Source organism: Condylostylus longicornis, unplaced genomic scaffold (assembly GCF_029603195.1).
Source record: "Condylostylus longicornis isolate FDR11 unplaced genomic scaffold, ASM2960319v2 ptg000048l, whole genome shotgun sequence".
NCBI lineage: Eukaryota > Metazoa > Arthropoda > Insecta > Diptera > Dolichopodidae > Condylostylus > Condylostylus longicornis.
The window spans coordinates 5462690-5480622 of NW_026578017.1; the positions used below are offsets into that span (position 1 = coordinate 5462690).

The 17933-nt window shown below is 26.0% G+C and overlaps 1 protein-coding gene across 1 annotated transcript; it reads right to left on the reverse strand.

Moving 5' to 3' along the window:
- Positions 1-933: 933 nt before the first annotated feature.
- Positions 934-1633, reverse strand: LOC129611108 (MIP18 family protein galla-2-like). Its single transcript, XM_055524062.1, has 2 exons — positions 1400-1633; positions 934-1339 (listed from the first exon to the last, which is right to left on the reverse strand). Exons 1-2 carry the CDS (start codon positions 1512-1514, stop codon positions 987-989), a joined length of 468 nt encoding a protein of 155 aa, XP_055380037.1. The 5' UTR covers positions 1515-1633; the 3' UTR covers positions 934-986.
- Positions 1634-17933: the final 16300 nt, after the last annotated feature.

Here is a 17933-nt window from a genome sequence, read left to right on the forward strand (position 1 = left end):
TCTTTAATAATAACGATAGACAATTTCGGAATAATATGTTAACTACAAAATTTTATTTTGCTAAAATAAATAATCTAAATTCAATAACGACAGTTTGCATACTATCAGGCTCAGTAATTCAAACAAATTTCTCTTCGATAGCAAATTGAGTGAGCCTTAGCTCTTGAATTTCTCTTGTTAGTTGTTAGATTTAGATATATGTATGTCAAGTACCTACTTTAGCCATAACTAGTAAATAATTAATATTATTTACTATAAAAATAAAATTTTACGAAATATTATCAAGCCGCAATATTCAGCTTATCTATCTGATATTGAATACTACAACACAATGATAATACTTAACTTATTTTAGCTGACAAGCATAGGCACCTTGACATGACAAAAATATAAGTTGGGAAAATCTTGTATGTAAAGTATAAAATAATAGTGTAGATATTACTAACAATTTCAAAATTTAATAAAAAACCCTTAACACGAATTAGAATACAAAACATATTTAACGAATTATTTAACATTATTGGCTAATCTATCTCTAATAATATAAATTCTTTATTTATGGATAATTTTATTAATAAGAAATTTCGTAAGATACATATATATGTACTTATTTAGAATATATTTTTTTTGTTTAATTATTTTGACTATTTTTTTTCTGATTGTATGAAAATCAATTTAAAAAACATTTTGTAAGTTTTGTAATAATGTAGGCATGTAACATGTATGCACATTTCAATTTTGAAAAATACATATTTAAATTTCTTCATTTGTAGCTAAGAACAAAAAACTTTACTACACCTTTAGTCCCCTACTCAGGCTACAATTGAAGTTGAAACTGCAGTTATTTAGAACATTATAACTACATATATTGTTCTGTAAAATGTCAGCAATTCTTTAAGATTTAAATTTAAATTTGAAAAGTAAACATAATCATTTCTATAATATACAAAACTATAACTTTATATCATTTGTTTATTTCCTATATACTAATCTCGATTATTATCAATGCACTGATTAATAACGTCGATTAAATGATTATTTTCTAAAGCAGCCGCAACACGCTCCTTATCAGCTAATTGTTTGTTAACAGCATCCTCGGTATCATGAGTCCCTGGTGTTATGCCAACTTCTACTTTAATATTAGGTGGCAGAGATCTCAATAATTTGACTCGAATTGAAAGACCAATCAAAGTAGCCAAATTACAATGCGGTATAGTCGGCGTAAACTGAATTTTCACTAAATTTTGCTTGCTATCAAGGCTGATCAACTCTTGTTGAACTACATTTAATTCTTCTAATGTTTGCGGACGTTCTGGATCATTTATATTACGAATGATATCTAAAAATATTTGATATTTTTTTTTAAACAAATACATACATATGTACTTAAAAATCTTACCAAAAATTTCCCTTTCATCATAAAGATCCGTGACATTTGAAAAATATTCTGCTGCTTTATCGACACTACCACTTTTAAATAAATTTTTACTCATTTTAAATAATTCTATTGGCATAATTTAACATTTGAAACTTTACTTTTTATTTTTCCTTAATTATTTCCATCAATATTTTTTAAAAACCCTAATCTTATTTTGTCTTTCTTTCTACTACGATTCCAGAAATATTTTGATAACAACTTGGTAAACGTCAAAATGACATCAATTGTAAGTGTTCAGAAATTTAGTAGGAAGACGTTTTGTAAAAATTTACTTGCGCTGCGTTTACATTTGTATTAAAATACGTGTTTCAAACTATTTTTATAGGGAAAAAAATTATATAGGCCTGTTATTTATAACAAATTTGCAGAAAGTTTGATGAATGTAATAACTTGGTCTTATGTATGATTAAATCGCCATAATTTTCTATGTAAATTGCATAAAGAATTTAACGACCGAAAATATTATGTGACACGTTTATGAACGATTCTGTGATATAAAGATTATAAAGAATTTTTTATGATAATTTATTTTAAAATACTGTCAACATTGTACAATGCTCGTCGTTATTTTGGTAAAAATGATATCGGAACTGCTCTGTAAATGTAAGTCAACATATCTGGTGTATAAATTTCCAAAAAAATAAGAGTCAGATTTATATTTAAACTCTTTTAACTTATTAACAAGTCTCGTGAAAATATTTTTTTTTTCCAAAAATATTTTTCAATGTTTTCTACAATTTTTTTTAAGTTGTAGCAATTTTGACATTCCCTTAGGCACTTATTGTTTTACTTCAGTGTAGCAAACTTTTAATTTCAGTTTTTGCATCTAATGCAGCAATCTCATCTCTAGAAAACGAAATCAAAAATCAGCTGATTGTCAGAAAACTTTAACACTGATATTTTTAATTTTTGTCCCGTAAAGGTTCCATAAGGAATGCTTACTTCATAAAAATTCGATCTTTACAGCATGTAGGTGTATGAAAGGTGAACGTATGTAGTTAGATAAGATGTTACATTTTTTTTGTTGTGCAAGAAACTTACTAATTAATTGAGATAAAAAATTAAACGTCGAAAAATATTTAATTTCAGTTATGCGTTTACAAATGTGCTATAGTTTAAGCATGTAAACGACAATATAATATTATATTTGTGTATGTACATTCAAATGTACGGCTAAAATCTGTTTAATGCTGTTACTAAATTTCACCATATTCCCGCATTTACCAGAATGTGAACAGGATTAAAATTTTACATTCTCCAGATTCCAGAAAACAGATTTGGTGTTCACCTAAATTTGAACGAATTCGAGTGTTTCAATTCCATTTTCAAAATTCAAATTTTAAATGTGGAAACATAAGTTTTATAAATTTGAAAAGTATTGAATTATAAATTTGATTAAAAGAATATAAAAATGGATTCTGTTTTGTTATTATTTAATGAAGAAAATAGACGAAAAAGATAAAGTTGAAGAAAAATTTTCTGTGAAAGAACAAGTGTTTAGATTTTCCTGATTCTATGTAACTAACGTAACTAATTGAAGTTAAATATTTTAAATACAAAAATATTTGAAAATGAAGAACAAGGTAGAGATACGATCAAAACGTTTTGAGAAGAGTATAAAAAGGATGCTGTTGTAATTCGACCGATTCGGAGAACAGGTTCAGGTAACTGCTATACAACTCAAAATTATTTTAAATTTTTCTTAAACTAATAAGGATGTAAATTTTGTAAGCGTGTGTACAAATTAATTTTACATACATACATACATATGAAGGTATATTCCTAAAATTTTAATGGAATGGTTGTACAGAATCTGTTAGCTGTTGCAGAGCTGAAATGGCTGAAAAAATAATAAAGTTCCATGAAATTTGACAGTTGTTCCAATCACAGACTAGATATAACCTTGGAGTTTTAATCGAATAGCTTCGCAGGGTCAGATAGCTGCCATACAGCTCCAAAAGCTAATTTTAAATATTGGAAAATAATAAAGTTAAATGCATGAAATGTGACAGTCGCGTGTCCAATTATAGGTCAGATGTATCCTTGAAGTTCTTGTGGAATAAATTGACAAGTTTGGGTAGCTGCCGTAAAACTCTAAAAGCCAATTTTAAATATTCGAAAAATGTTTGAATTTTAAATATTTTAGAGAATGTTTGAGAAACAAATTTTTATACTCAGATTGTTAAGGTGTAATTATGTAATTAAGATTGTCAGTGATAATTGACATTGTTAATAATTGTTGCTGAAACTAGCTTCTAAGGAAAGTTTGATACGTATTACACCAAAACTTATGTTTGATCCCTTATCTTATCAAGCGGATTTTTAAAATTGAATTTAATCTCGATAAGTTTGAATTAAAAAAAAAGTATATGAAGAAATTTTCTGATCACTTTAAAAATTTTTACGTTATGTGAGATGTTCTCAAATGCAGGCTCTTTATATTTTTTAATACATAACGGTATTAATGTATACAGAATATGCCGAATGTTTATTGCCGAAAGATTTTTTTAGAAAACTTGAAATTCATTAGTAAGACATCTTGTTTGTATATTTTCGTTAAAAGAGGAACAATTGTGATTTAGTTATGTATATTGATTATATGAAATACCAATGAAAGAATCCTCTTGTTCGATTTTAAATTTATATATATATAATAAATTTTTAAAATATTAATTAAGTTCCTTTTCGGGTATGGGACGTTAAAAGTAAAAAAAAAGAAACAAAATATAAAAGAAACTTTTTTAATTAAAAAAAGTGTGGGCAAGCAGGAAAAACAAAATTTTTTAATTAATGCTGAAAAGTTTGTAAAAATGTTGAAATTAAGAAGAAAAAGCCTTGAAAGCATTATGCAATAGTTCCGATTCTTAAAAACATTGCTTAATATATTTGACCAGAGCGTGATACCGTTTTACACTTGATGCGCCTTTCCTTATATGATATGTACTTATTTCACGTATCTTCCCAAAATTCCTTTCACACAACATTTATGTCGAAAACGTAATGAGTTTTTAGTTTCATAAAAATTAGTCAAATGAATTGTTTAAGAATAAAATGCGTCTATTTTGGATGTTTCGTGTAGTAATAAATTTATGCCGGATATTTAGGGGATTTTATAAGAAAAGTAATAATACTAAATTAATTACAAAAGTGTTATATACAAATTACCTGATAATTCAAAAAATCAATGTGTTTTTATCAATTCTAAGGATATGGTCTAAAATGTAATAAATGGAAAATTTAATCTGTAATTTGGATTATCTTTTCTAATATACAGTGAAAATCGGTTATAAAGTATATCGGTAATAACGAAATATCGGTTATAGCGCGCAAAAACGATAACAAAGTTTGGTTCATATATAAAATGTATGGAAAAAAATAGCTTCGGAACGAAATCGGTTTTAATGAAAAAATGTCGAATATTTTTTACTTTAGCGACATTTCTGTTTACATAGAAATAAAATTGGTTACAACGAATATCTATGATAGTTTTTGCCGTAAAATTTTTGTTCCTTGGAAAAAATTTTTCTTTTATCATTAAATGTCATTTTAATTGAATTTTCATTTTGAATTGAAGAGTAAATAAAAAAATGACAAAAATTGAAATATAAATGTTACATATTTTTTATTTGTATACCAGTTATAATGAAAATTGGTTTAAACATCAATTTTTCCTGGTCCCTTGACCATTTCTACTGTATTTATGTGTTGATGATGAACATGATTAGCATTATGCTAAGTAGCAAATTTTTCAAAATTATTTAACTATGCAGCGTGATTCTAATTCTTCTTTTTGCGAATTAGCAACTTTCAAAACGCTCCCTTGCAAAAATTTAAATTTGTTACTCAAGCATATCTTTGCGCTTCACTTTTAGATATTTATCAACACAATTTAGATTTTGTACAACAACGCAACCACCTCTGCCATTAAAAGAGATTACCTTCTTCAGAATGTTTTTTTTTTAATTTGATAAATTTTATTTACAGCCTTTAACTTTATACAATATGAAATAGTCATACATGTATAGATACATCGAAAGCTGACTTGCATTACGTAGGTGCTACAAATTTGCCAACAATTTAACGGACACTACAACAATGAATGAACTGCAGAAAATGAAACTGCACTAGTTTTATATTCTTTGTGAACAAGGTACTTATGTGCTACACTTTTCTTAATGCAGTAAACAAGATTATAAATATATAATAATAAAGTTGGGTCAAACCAATGGTTTGTATTGTAGCACTTTTCCCTTCAACAAGTGAAAATTCGGCTTTTAAAAACAGTCTTATATCTACCACACTATTAAAATATTTTCATTCATATACGATACTATTTCTAGGATTGCATATATTTAGGATGAACGATTTATGCAGTCTTTGAAATAAAGCAAAAATGGGTATAAAGTGGGGTTAACATAATGTTCGATTTTAAGGGTTAATTGTATGAGTTAAGAAAAATGATTATATTTTTAAATGTCATGGAATTTACCGTTTGCTTTTTGCGTTTATAGAAATTTAAAAAAGCTTGCGGTTTCGGAAATATAAAATGTCAAAAATTCAAATTTTACAAATTTCAAGAGGCGATAACTTGAGAGGGGGTAGAGATGGAAAAAAATTTTGTTCTAATAAAATGAACTATTTAATGTCTAATAGCCCCTAAAATTTCAAGCTTCTACAGGCTGGGGTCTAGAAGAAAAACAAAATCAAAAATTTGAAAAAAAGGACTTTATATAACGGTAAATTTGAACGGCCATTTTGTTTTTTTAAAGTTTAACTATAATATACCGCGCTAGAGGAAGCAAGCCACTGCCTTTTTGCGTTTGCAAAATTTCAAAAATGCTTATGGTTTCATTGCAACAAATAGTTAAAAAAGGCCATTTTTTGGTTTTTGGGGTGGTATAACTTCTAGAGGGGGGAAGATAGGTAAAAATTTTGTTTTACGGAAATAACTTTCTAGTAAAGATCTATGTACGTATTAAATTTCAGCTTTCTATCTTTAAGGGTGTAGAAGTTTTGTAAACAAAAAAAGTGTCCAAGGACGGACGGACGGACGGACGGACGGACGGACAGAGTAAAACTAATAAGCACTTTTTTTCAAAAACTTTTTGGACAAGTGCTAAAAACTTAATTATGTAAAAAACCCTAATTTAAATTAAAATTTCAATATTAGAGAAATGTTTCTTAAGAGAAATATCTTTTTGTTTTAAAAATTAGTTAATAAAAGTTGGCCCAGCTTTAAAACAAACTATTTGACGCCATATAATAAATTTTAATTTTAAGTTTTCTAAGCCTATAAAACCTTATTTAAAATTTTAAATATTTTTCTATTTAATATTCAAATTTAAACTGTAATTGAAATTTCCGTATAAAATTCTTCCAAATTTTTTTTTTTATCCGTTTGTTTTTTTGGTAACACATGGTAAACGCAACATTTTGAAAACAAACATTTAATTTGCCTTCTTCTACAATTTATCGTATACGGTCTATTACACTTTACTCTCCATTGTGATTTTATACAAAAAATAGACAAAATGTTTTTCTTATGTTATTTTAGGAAAACAGAAAAAAAGGCGAATTTTTGTCCAAAACGCAATTATCCTGTAAAAGTCTTGTTAAATTCTTATGAACGAAAAACTTTTGTTCTTTCGTTTTTATTATTTCGGTTTTTTTTTATAGAAAAATGCAAATGTCGGTAATTGTTTTTTCGGAAAAGCTTTTAAATTAAAAAACTTTGTCCTTTAAAATATTTTACCAGTGTGTTGGAACCGATTTATTCCCCATTCCTTTTACAAATAATTTTTCATAAATAAGCAAAAGTAAAAACTTTTAAAATCTTTACATATTAGAATTAATTTTTTGCTTTTTCTTGTGTGAATAAATTTCTGAATTTGAATGGTATTTTATTGGTAACGAAATGAAATTTTCTTTTCAAAAACCTTATATAATTAAAATGTTTAACATAATAAGGGGCAGATTTTAATTAAATAAAGAATTTTATATTTTTAATTAATTTCATTAATAAAGATGTAACACGTATATAGAATAAATGGTTAAGATTTTATTTATGAACGTGTGTGTTCCAATATAGAGAACAAAATTATTCTATGTGATTTGCAAGGAACTACCCATATCACAATTTACAAATTCTTAATACAAATTCTTAATTTACAAATAATTGAGAGTTACTTTTGCAGCAAATAAGCGTTTCATAATTATTATTCTATGTACACATTTTAAATACGATCAACATGGACGCTGCTTTTGATTTCCGAAAGCAAATGTTTTTTAGATGCTCTATATATTAAAAATTTGCTTTGTAGTACGTAGAGTTGCCAAAAAACTTAAAAACGTAAATGAAAAATTTTTTAAAACGCTGATAAAATTTTTTATAACTGATTTAAAAGCATTGCTTTAAGAGAAATTGAATTGGAAAACGATAAGCTTTAGCTGTTATTTCCTTTTAAAAATATCCCTTTTCTGCAATTAAACTACCCTATTTAATATTTTTTTTTGTTGTCATCTCCTAAATTTCATTGCGTCATAGAGTTTTAACTAGGTATGTTGCTAGTCTACCGTAATTCTACATACAAAAGGTTTATTCGAACTATGTTTCCAATACTTGCATACACTGGCAACCTCTTTAAATTTTTTTTAATTTTCATAATTTCTTTTTAACTTTTTTTGACTCAAGAGAACTGTTTTTTCATAATATTTTTTTAATTACTTCTTTTAAAAGGTTGAACGACAGTTACAAGTAAATTTTGATATTTTATGAGTTAGTGTTACAAGGGCAGAAAGTTTATGGAAACGATTTTTGAAAAAATATGCTTTTTATCTTTATTATGTACTTTATAGTTTTTACGTGCTATTAGTGGACAGAAGATTAACTGAAAAGTCTTTCGCTCAATATGTTAACCCCTTTCTTAATCTGATAACAAAAATAATGTGCCATAATGTTATTTATAAAATAAATTTGTTTATAAAATATTTTAATTTTAAAAAAATTATTACTTGAACCTACACATATAATATGAGGATAGGTAATTTTAATTACCCTTCTTTTATAATAATTTTTGTTCTCCAAAACAAATCATAAAATATGTATATAGAGAACACATTTGCTTATATAATTAAATTATGTTTGTTTAAAATATTACTACAACTTATACTATAATTAAATATCTATGAGAAAGAAAATTTGTATAATTTTCCCGATCATTTTATAATTTGGTGATTTTTACTTTTGTAACCCTTTAACTAAATGCACTGCAAAGTATAGAAAATTGAATAATTACACTTAAAATATAAATTCATTTGTGTATAATTAATATGGTTGATTAATATACGGTAAAAGAAATTCTATATTTTATGAACGTTGACATTGAGACGGTATATCGAGAACTGATATTAAAAGTATAAAGCTAATCATTAATCACAGGTGTGATCAATTATTAGTGGTTTGCAAATTTTATATCAGAGGAATGAAATATCGTTTATTTTTGTAATTTTTTTGTTTTTCTTTTCGGACATTGTGCTTAAATAAAAATTATAACGCATGCTATAAAAATTACCATCTTTGAAAACTTAATTTAAGTGCGAGTAGAATTCGAAATTTTTTCTACTAATTTCAACAAATATTGTCCTTGAATTCAAGATGATAAGAAATAGGAAAATTATTGCGAACTGATTAATTTACATTCATAAGAGATTAAATTGCCAGTTGTTGACTTAGATTAGTGTTATTTATTGTAAATTCTTTAATTTTATAAAAAAGGGTGGAAAAATCTAATTTGTAGAGAAGTTGAATATCAAAATCTTATTTTTCAGTTTATTTGTAATGTAGTTTTTTGCCTTCATTTTTATTATATGAAAAGAAATTTCGACATTTCTAAACTAAATTTAAAATTTTACCTCAAAACCAATTCCTATTTTCTTATTTAGTTCTAGAAGTTTAGATCTAAAATTTTCTGGTATTACTCTCGACAAAAAAAAGTATTTTTGTTTCATCAACTATACAATTTCTCATATTAAATGCAGGCAGGAGTCGGGCAAATTTTAAAAAAGAAAACGATTTATTTGAAAAATTTTTTCCCCAATCTTTTAATTTAGGATCATTCGAAAATTAATTAAAACCAGAAAATAAAAAAAAAATCAAAATCAAACATAAATAAAAATAACAAATGAAAAAGTCCTTAAAATAAAAATTATATTCCTACTTAAAATTCGTATAAATTTTAATATCCTTTTTTAATGGAACAAAAAGAAAAAAAGATAATCTTAAAAATCCTTTTCTTATCAATTAGATTGTTTGCCTAAAATAAAATAAAATTCAACAAGAATAAAATTTACAGTTACAGATAGTAAAATTTAAATATATTGCAGATACTTAAAAGGTAAAAATAAAAAATTGTTATAAATTATTGTCTGTGTATGTATGTATATGTAGGTATAATTGTACACCCATTGATAAGTACATTTATAAATATGTTGGATAAATCCAAATGTATAAATTATATAAAATAATAATAATAATATGTAAGTATATCTTAAATTAATGATGCTCACGTAATAAAATTTGCAATTCAAAGTTTTCAATTTTTTAATTTGATTTTCTTACCGATTCCCTGAACTTTATTCAAACGAATGTTTTTTTTTTGAAAGAATTGAAAGAATTGTTCAACAGGGTCGTAGTTGTTTATTTACTTCAAATATTATATTGAATATTTTATAGCCGGAAATAAGAAACCTAATTTTGAAATGACATGAAAATTTTACAGAAAGCTAAAATGGTTTATGCTAATTTTGACTTCTACAACCTCAATTCTTTCTAAGATTTGAATAAATTATTATTGTAGCTATTGGAGCCCCTTTATAAAACCTAAAACAATTTTGAAAATCGCAGACGACCATAGTATACTCGTACTATAGTTGTTTTTGTAAAATTTCGAGATTATAGATCGCATTGTTTTGTAGATTTGATTAAATTGTTCTTGAAATTCTATGGCGGATACCATTAAGATTCACATGATCTGAGGTACTTTTATCGAAAGAAGTGAAGCGATTTTCCTATTTGTTTATGCTTAAGTGAAGTACTGTGGCTTCTACAGAATAACTAGACCAAATTGAAAATTGCATGGAAATTACTCAGACCACTGTTTCAATTTCATTTAATAGGATTTTGAACTTGTAAGTCATTGGTGAACTTAATATAAATTAAAGTTGAGCTCAGAGTTGAGGTTACGTAAAAACATAAATGCCAGCATCTCACACTATTAAGTTTGGGCTATGCAACAATTATGTAATCGGAGAAAAATATCAAGTCTTATATCGTGAGGCTTATAAAATTTACTTAATACATCACTGAGAAAAAAATATTTATTTTCAATAAAATATTTTGTAACAGTTTTTGTAACCTCCTTTAAATTATCCTTTTTAAATTTAAAGCATCTAAATCGTCTTAACGTTAAGTGAATAATCATTTTCACCTGGAATTACAAAGTTGTACAGAATGATGGCAATAAAAAGATTAACAGTGAATTAAAAATAATGAATTAAGAACTGCATACATAGTAACTATTTGTATTTATTTATAAAGGATACAAACATAAAAGGATATATAGGCACTTATAGTAAAAATATATATGTATATGTATATGTATTTGTATACAAATTTTAATAAATACTCAATATCTTTAATTAGCTAATTACTTGTGTTTTCTTAAGTTTGCTTTTGTATATTATTTTCAATTGTTAATTTTACATTCATTAAATTTTTTAATTAAAATTAACGATAATCAAACATAGAGCTTTGAATGACTAAAATAGGAAACGGCAGGAAATAAAAATTAAATACGGTAATTCGAATAAAAATTTATTTAATGATTTTAATTAATAAAAGCAAAATGCCTATAAATTGGAGTGTTTAATATATAAGTTTACATTTTTGTTAAATATAAAATAATGAGATTATTTTTTATTTAATGAGTTGGAACACAGAATGATTTCAATGAAAAAGCATTATTAGAATATAACAAGTATGTAAATAAGAAATAGCATCCCATATACAGATTCTTTAAGGATTTCCATTAAATGTAATGAAATAAAATTGTTAGAATGGATTCAACAACATTTAAAATACAACAATACTGTTTTTGTTTCATAATAGAGAATGTATAGAAAGCTATTAGGCAGACTAATGCAAGCAATTTTTTATTTAAGATTAATATTATTTCCATTTAATGAGAATTGGAAGTGTTTTTGATGCTATATAGATTGTGAATCTGGAGAAAATTAAGGGATAAGGGATTGAGAGTCTTAAGTTATCAGTCACGATTCTAACTAACAAATTTTAAAAAGTAGTTCAAGATTGTTGCCTCAAAAATATTTGTGAATTTGAAAAACAATTAACTTTTTGGTCGTATTAGAGAAACTAGAAGAGGCTGGATTTAAGACTTAAACCTTTTTTCTTTGAGTTTTTATGTGTTTCATGCGTTCCAAATTTTTTTCAAGAAAATTTCTTTGCTGCACATTTTGAATAAAGTTAGAAAAGATATGTTTATTAATTTTACTTTGTCTATCTGTCCGCCTATTTGTTTGTGGGCCTTAATATAAATGTTTTAAAATTTTTAAGATTATAAACTGCCACTTCTTTTTTTTTAGGAGTTTTATAATAAACTCCTAAAACTATTTTTTTTTGAAAATTTATAACGTTGAAACCACATAAACATTTTGATTTCTTAAAGCAATGGCCAACTATAGATAGTGGCCGTTCTGAACTTATTTTCTGTACCATCGAAACAATATCGAAAAAAAGATGTTATATGGACGAAATTACCACCTAAATTTAACGATATTTTGAAATTCATATATTACAATTTACAGAAGTTTGAAATCTTAACAGTTTGTATGCCGACATAAACTGCGAATTACTTTTTTTCAGGAAATAATGTGTTTCCATAATTCTATCATGCATTATTATCATTAATTTGTGTTTTCCATCTAAATATATTCCATAAGAGGACATAATTGCTTCGTGATATTAAGAGAATAATGTAAATAAAATTAAGAAGAAGTACGTTCAATTTACCTAAATATACTGCTTTACAAACCATTAGTTTGTATTGCGTTAATTACTAAGACAATATTGAAATCGTTATTTAAACACAGGCTACGATATGCATTTTTAATTGTTATAAAAAATAATTTAATAAGTGTAGTAAGTTTATACTTCTTTTTTGGAAGTTGAAACCAAATCTGAATCTATTTTATCCGGATTCCAAAATAGGACGAAATATCTTCCTTTTCGTATAAAGGGTAAATTTTGTCAATCATATGCGGCTTTTATAACAGCAAATTTTTGATAGATAATTTGCATAAAGCGCTATTTAGGAACCGTCTTAAAATTTTATCTTGCAAAGTTTTCTTAATAACATTTGAATTTTTATTATTTACACCAACATTTTGTATGAGTACAGGTATACACATCCACATTTGCATTAATTTACAGTAAATAGTATTTACCGCAAATATCATTTGTGTTGATGTTAAATTGGGAGGTAGTTATTTGGAGCGTCGGATTTTGAAATCGAATTTTAATATTTTTCTAAATATTCTGGTGTGCAATTTAAAATATAAGAAGACTTATATCTAGTAAATAGTATTATTATTTGCCATAATAAAAATTTTAACTGAAATTTAAATCTTTCTTAAAGTTCAGTCTTATCGAGCTGCCCAGAATATCTTAAAATTTTGTCTTTGCGAAATTATTATTTTTGCAGAAGGTTTTAAAAGTTTAAAATCTTCCCCCTATTGCTTTTTTTCTAAAACTTTCAATAAAACGCGTCATTACAGGAAAAGAAAATTTTCAAAAATTTTATTATGAAGTTTTATGAATTTCCAGTTTTTCCCAAAAAAAAACCTAATTTTCTTATTGACTGTCTCTTTTGAATGGTCCTTTTTCAATATTCAACTTGATTCAGCCGAAATTCTGTTGATTTTCTAAAACATATAAAACAATATGTGCTTCCCGTTGTACGGGCAATTTTTCCAAAGAAGTATACCCAAAGAATCGCCCTACGAGAGCAATTCTAAAAAAACTTGTATAATAAAAAAATTTTTTGATTTTTAGTGAAAAAAAAAATAATATTCTTTAAAAGCGAAGTCAGCCATTTGTAATCACGTTACATAAATGCACATACATTTGTACTAAGAACATTTTTTTTTACTGCGATGTAGTAAAACTCTTACTTTCAACCTGAAATGAATTGTTACTCATTTGTACTTACTTATTTTTTATCACTTTTAGCCTTAGCAATGAAATATTAAGTTATATGTATGTAAATAGGTATATGTATATCATTTGAATGTACAAAGTTAAAAGGAATGCAGTATTATAAATTTTCCTTTTTTGTGGTTTTGTGTTTTTGGTCAGTTTTTGGGGTGTTAAGCTTTTGGTGATTTACGATTTTAAGCCTTTTTTAGTCCTTTTAAATAAATATATTGTTTTACCCCTGAACAACTATTAGATATCTTATATACTGATTTTTTACTTATATTGTTTTATTATTGAAAGTTTATTGTTTAAAATATATATGTACATAGTTTACAATATCTATAAAAATGTACAAGCGTTGGAAATTGTATAAAATATAATGGGAAATAAAGGAAAAACGTAAAATAGTTTTTTAACAGCAATTATTCTATACATTCACATAATCTAAAATAAATGAGCAGTTAGACTTAACTATGCAGCCAACTTTTTGATATCTGCATAATTTCGGGATCGGGTACAGAATATTTACTAAAAATGTTAAACGTATTTTTGAACTTATGATCAAATAGGTATTCAGATTTCTTAGGGTGAATTCGTAAAAATTATAGTTCTCTTGAAGACATTTCTAGGTTCTATGTTAGCATCCATTAGAATTTATTCTGATTTGAAGTATTCATGATTTGAACATCAGTATTGTATCAAATTTGAAGTTGATGAATGTTTATTCATTTTAAAATTCATGTGATTTCTAACAACTTATTTTGTAAAAACCATTATAATTATATAATTTAACCTTTTTCTGTATGACTTGAACAGATTGAAAAGTTAAATTGAATATTTGTAAATAATTTCTAATACTTGGATGTAGTTTTTGTATTCTACAATAAAGGAGTTATTGTGATGGCTTCAAATTCCGCTTGTCTAATATTCGAATGCATTCGAATGAAGAGTACTTCTGCGTTGTGGAGAAGTATAACAAAACTTTTTCTAGAAATTTAGTACTCTGTTAGTCTTTGGATATCTATATCTCAAATTCGACTGATTTTCACTTCCGGCTGACGGGGAGGGGGGGGGGGGGATCGGGTGGCGGCTAGATGGCTCTATTGGGCAACGCTTTGTTTATAATTTTAAAAATATAAAACTTGTTGCAGATAGAGCAAATCCATTAAAGAATTTGAAGATCACCCCCAAAAATATAAAATAAAATATATTAAGTCCAAAAATTAAAAAGTGGGAATTGCCCAGGACAAGCACCAAACAGATGACACTCACAATTTAAAAGTGCCAGGATGAAAAATATTTTTGCAGCTTTCCAGTTTGTAGGAATGTATGTACGTAATTATGCATTTATGTATAGTGTGTATAGATGTGTTAAAAAAAGGTTTGCCTCTAGTTTTTCAAACAAAAGAATAAGAACAGGAAAAACAGCGTATTTGTTAAAAAAAGGCTAGGAATTAAAGATGAGAAAAAAACGAAATGAAATTATTTTGTACGAATCGCGTTCCAAGTTAAATGCACGTTATTTATGTACACATATAGGTAAGACCTAAGAGTGTGCTATTATTTCAAATTTTTAAATTATTTGCTTTTTTTTTGTATAATTTTTTTCAATTTGCAACAAGGATTTACGGATTTTTTTTATTTCCCCTTTACATTACAGCTTCCTCTTTTCTTTTACATTTTTCTGCTTTATCTTTAAAACAATACTAACGTGCTAAATATTTAGATTTATTTTAAGGATCAAAAAGGATAACAAAGAAAAAAAAACTTGATACAATTTTTAAAAATTTTATAGAAATTTTTAACTGAAATACCAAAGATAAGCAAATTTTTAGGCGTTTTATGTTTTCGTTTCCTTTATGCCAAAGAATTCATTACTGTAGCAAATTTCTCTGTTCTTCCTTATTTTTGTTATTTTGTTTTTGTTTTGTCAGCCCTCTCTTGCAATGTTGTCAACTGTAATGAATAAGAAAAAAATTTATTGAGAATAATTTTTCTAAGCAAAATGAAAGTGCCAAAATATGCAGACGGAATTCAAATTAAAAATAGTTCGGCAGAAAATGTTTTTGTTAAATATGAAAATTGTGAAAAAAAAACAAAAATAAAACAAAAATAAAATCTTAAATTAAAATATTTTTTGTTTTTGTATTTTTGAAAATTTTTGGTGTAATAACAAAATGCTTGAATACAAAAATAATGTTTTTTGCTAAAAATTCGGTGAGAGCGGGGAGAAAAGAGTAAACAATTTACAAATCGAGTTCATCAGCATCAGCCTTCACACTTCAGTAGAATGTTAAAACATCAAAAATTGGATACTTACTTACATAATTACATATTTCTCATATGTAAATATATAAATGTTTCCCTTTTCATATGTAACTAAATTTTTATAAATGAATTAATCAGATCATTGGAGACCTAATCGTAAAATTATCATAGAAAAATAGTTACTTGCAAATGGGCTGTAATTATGTTTCTTTTTTTTAATCACAAAAGCAATCATTCCAGTTGCATTAAATCGAAATGTGGAGACTTAGGCCATTTTTATACCTTGAGTGACTCAACTCGTTTCAAGTTAAAGTTTTCTCGTTAATTCTTTTCAATTAATTCTCGTTAGAGAATTAATTCTTTTTAACTAATTCTCGTCAGAGAGGGATAAGTAACCTCTCTAAATTAAAATTGTATTATTATTGTTTGTGAGCAATATGTTGAAAAAGACTCTGCCAAAGAAGAAAAAACACTATAGGTACTACGTCATTAAAGCAATTGTTATCGTTACCTTACGTAATTAAAAATTATGGGAACTAAAGAAACTAAATGCAGAGCATTTCGCATAGATGATGCGAAATTTCGAAGATGATTCTTTGATCAATTTTAGTCAAAAAAACCTAAAAAGTGCCTGCAAAAAGTTTGTGTTAAAATTTTTTTTCAATCTAAATTTAACTAAAACTTGAACTTGAGATATTACAGTACCTTGCTTTGCGCAAGTAAAAAATTCAAAAAAATTAGCAGAAAACAACGGTTAATTTTTTGTTTTATTATTTTGATTAAGGCTGCTGACATTTTTCTGTACTTTTCGACACAAATTAATTGTCAAGAGATTACATTTTTTATGGATATGACGGACTTTCTACTTACATGTGATATTAATAAGGATGATTAAGACGGCGATTTTGATGGTAATGATAATTTAAGGGGGAGAGCAGTGATTCTAGATTAGACTGACCGGAAATAATTATATTTTTTGGATAGTTCCGAAAATTATGACGTCAGGTATGAAAACATTTTTCAAAGCTTTATGGAAATCATATTAGAAAATTTAAAATTCTTTTTATTTCAATTATAATGAGATCAGTTCTAAGAAGTTTAAAGTTTTAAACAGTTTTCTGTTTCTGATTTATTTTTTGTTCATATGAATTTCAGAAATGTAAATTTGCTAATTTTTCAAAAGCCATTTTTTTCGGAGTTTTTTCAGATTTTGCGTTCTTAAAAATCTTCCTATACAATATTTGACTGGAATAAATGTAAAAAATATTAACGCCACATAAATTTCGCTATTCTGAAAAAATTTCACTCATGCTTTTAATTTTGCAATTTTGTTTTTCTCATAAATAAATTAATAATTCTGAAAATTTCAATATTGTCAATTTGAAAAAGTCAAGGGGGTTGAAAATTTAGCTTACAAGTAAGAAATCTTCAAAAGAATTAAAAAAACCTGGCAAATGCAGAAATATTTGGCGACCTATGGAAAAGTGTTAGATTAAAATTTTCTTTAGTAATTATTTTTCAAGTAATTACTAAATAAGTTTCGGCCTAGTTTTTTACTAGGCCGTTTTTGTGTAGCATCATCTTTTTAAAGTTGGAATAGTTTTGTATATAAACTTTAAAATCAGCAAACAGATAAATTGACAATAAAATCAGCACAGTTTTTCATTTTTGTTCGCTCAACTAGCGTTTTCAAAATAGAAAATGGAAAACAGAAAAAATAAATATGTGCTGTTTGATATTATTAAGTAACACCACTGTTGCATATTATATGAAATCATACATACATGTATATACATACGTATGTAAATAGCCAAACAACACACCCTAAAATTACATCTTTAAAAGTTCTCTATACACACATAACTTGTCAATCAATTATGTTAAACAATTTAGAATCAATTTTTTAAATCATCATCATTAATCCTTACATCTTAGTCTTTTTGTATATATACATTA

What these genes read in the sequence shown, in the direction of transcription:
- LOC129611108 (XM_055524062.1), bottom strand. Translation starts at nt 1,514, where the DNA reads ATGCCAATAGAATTATTTAAAATGAGTAAAAATTTATTTAAAAGTGGT. An exon ending in TGATGAAAGGGAAATTTTTG is followed by an intron (nt 1,340 to 1,399) that starts GTAAGATTTTTA and finishes AAATATTTTTAG; the next exon opens with ATATCATTCGTAATATAAAT.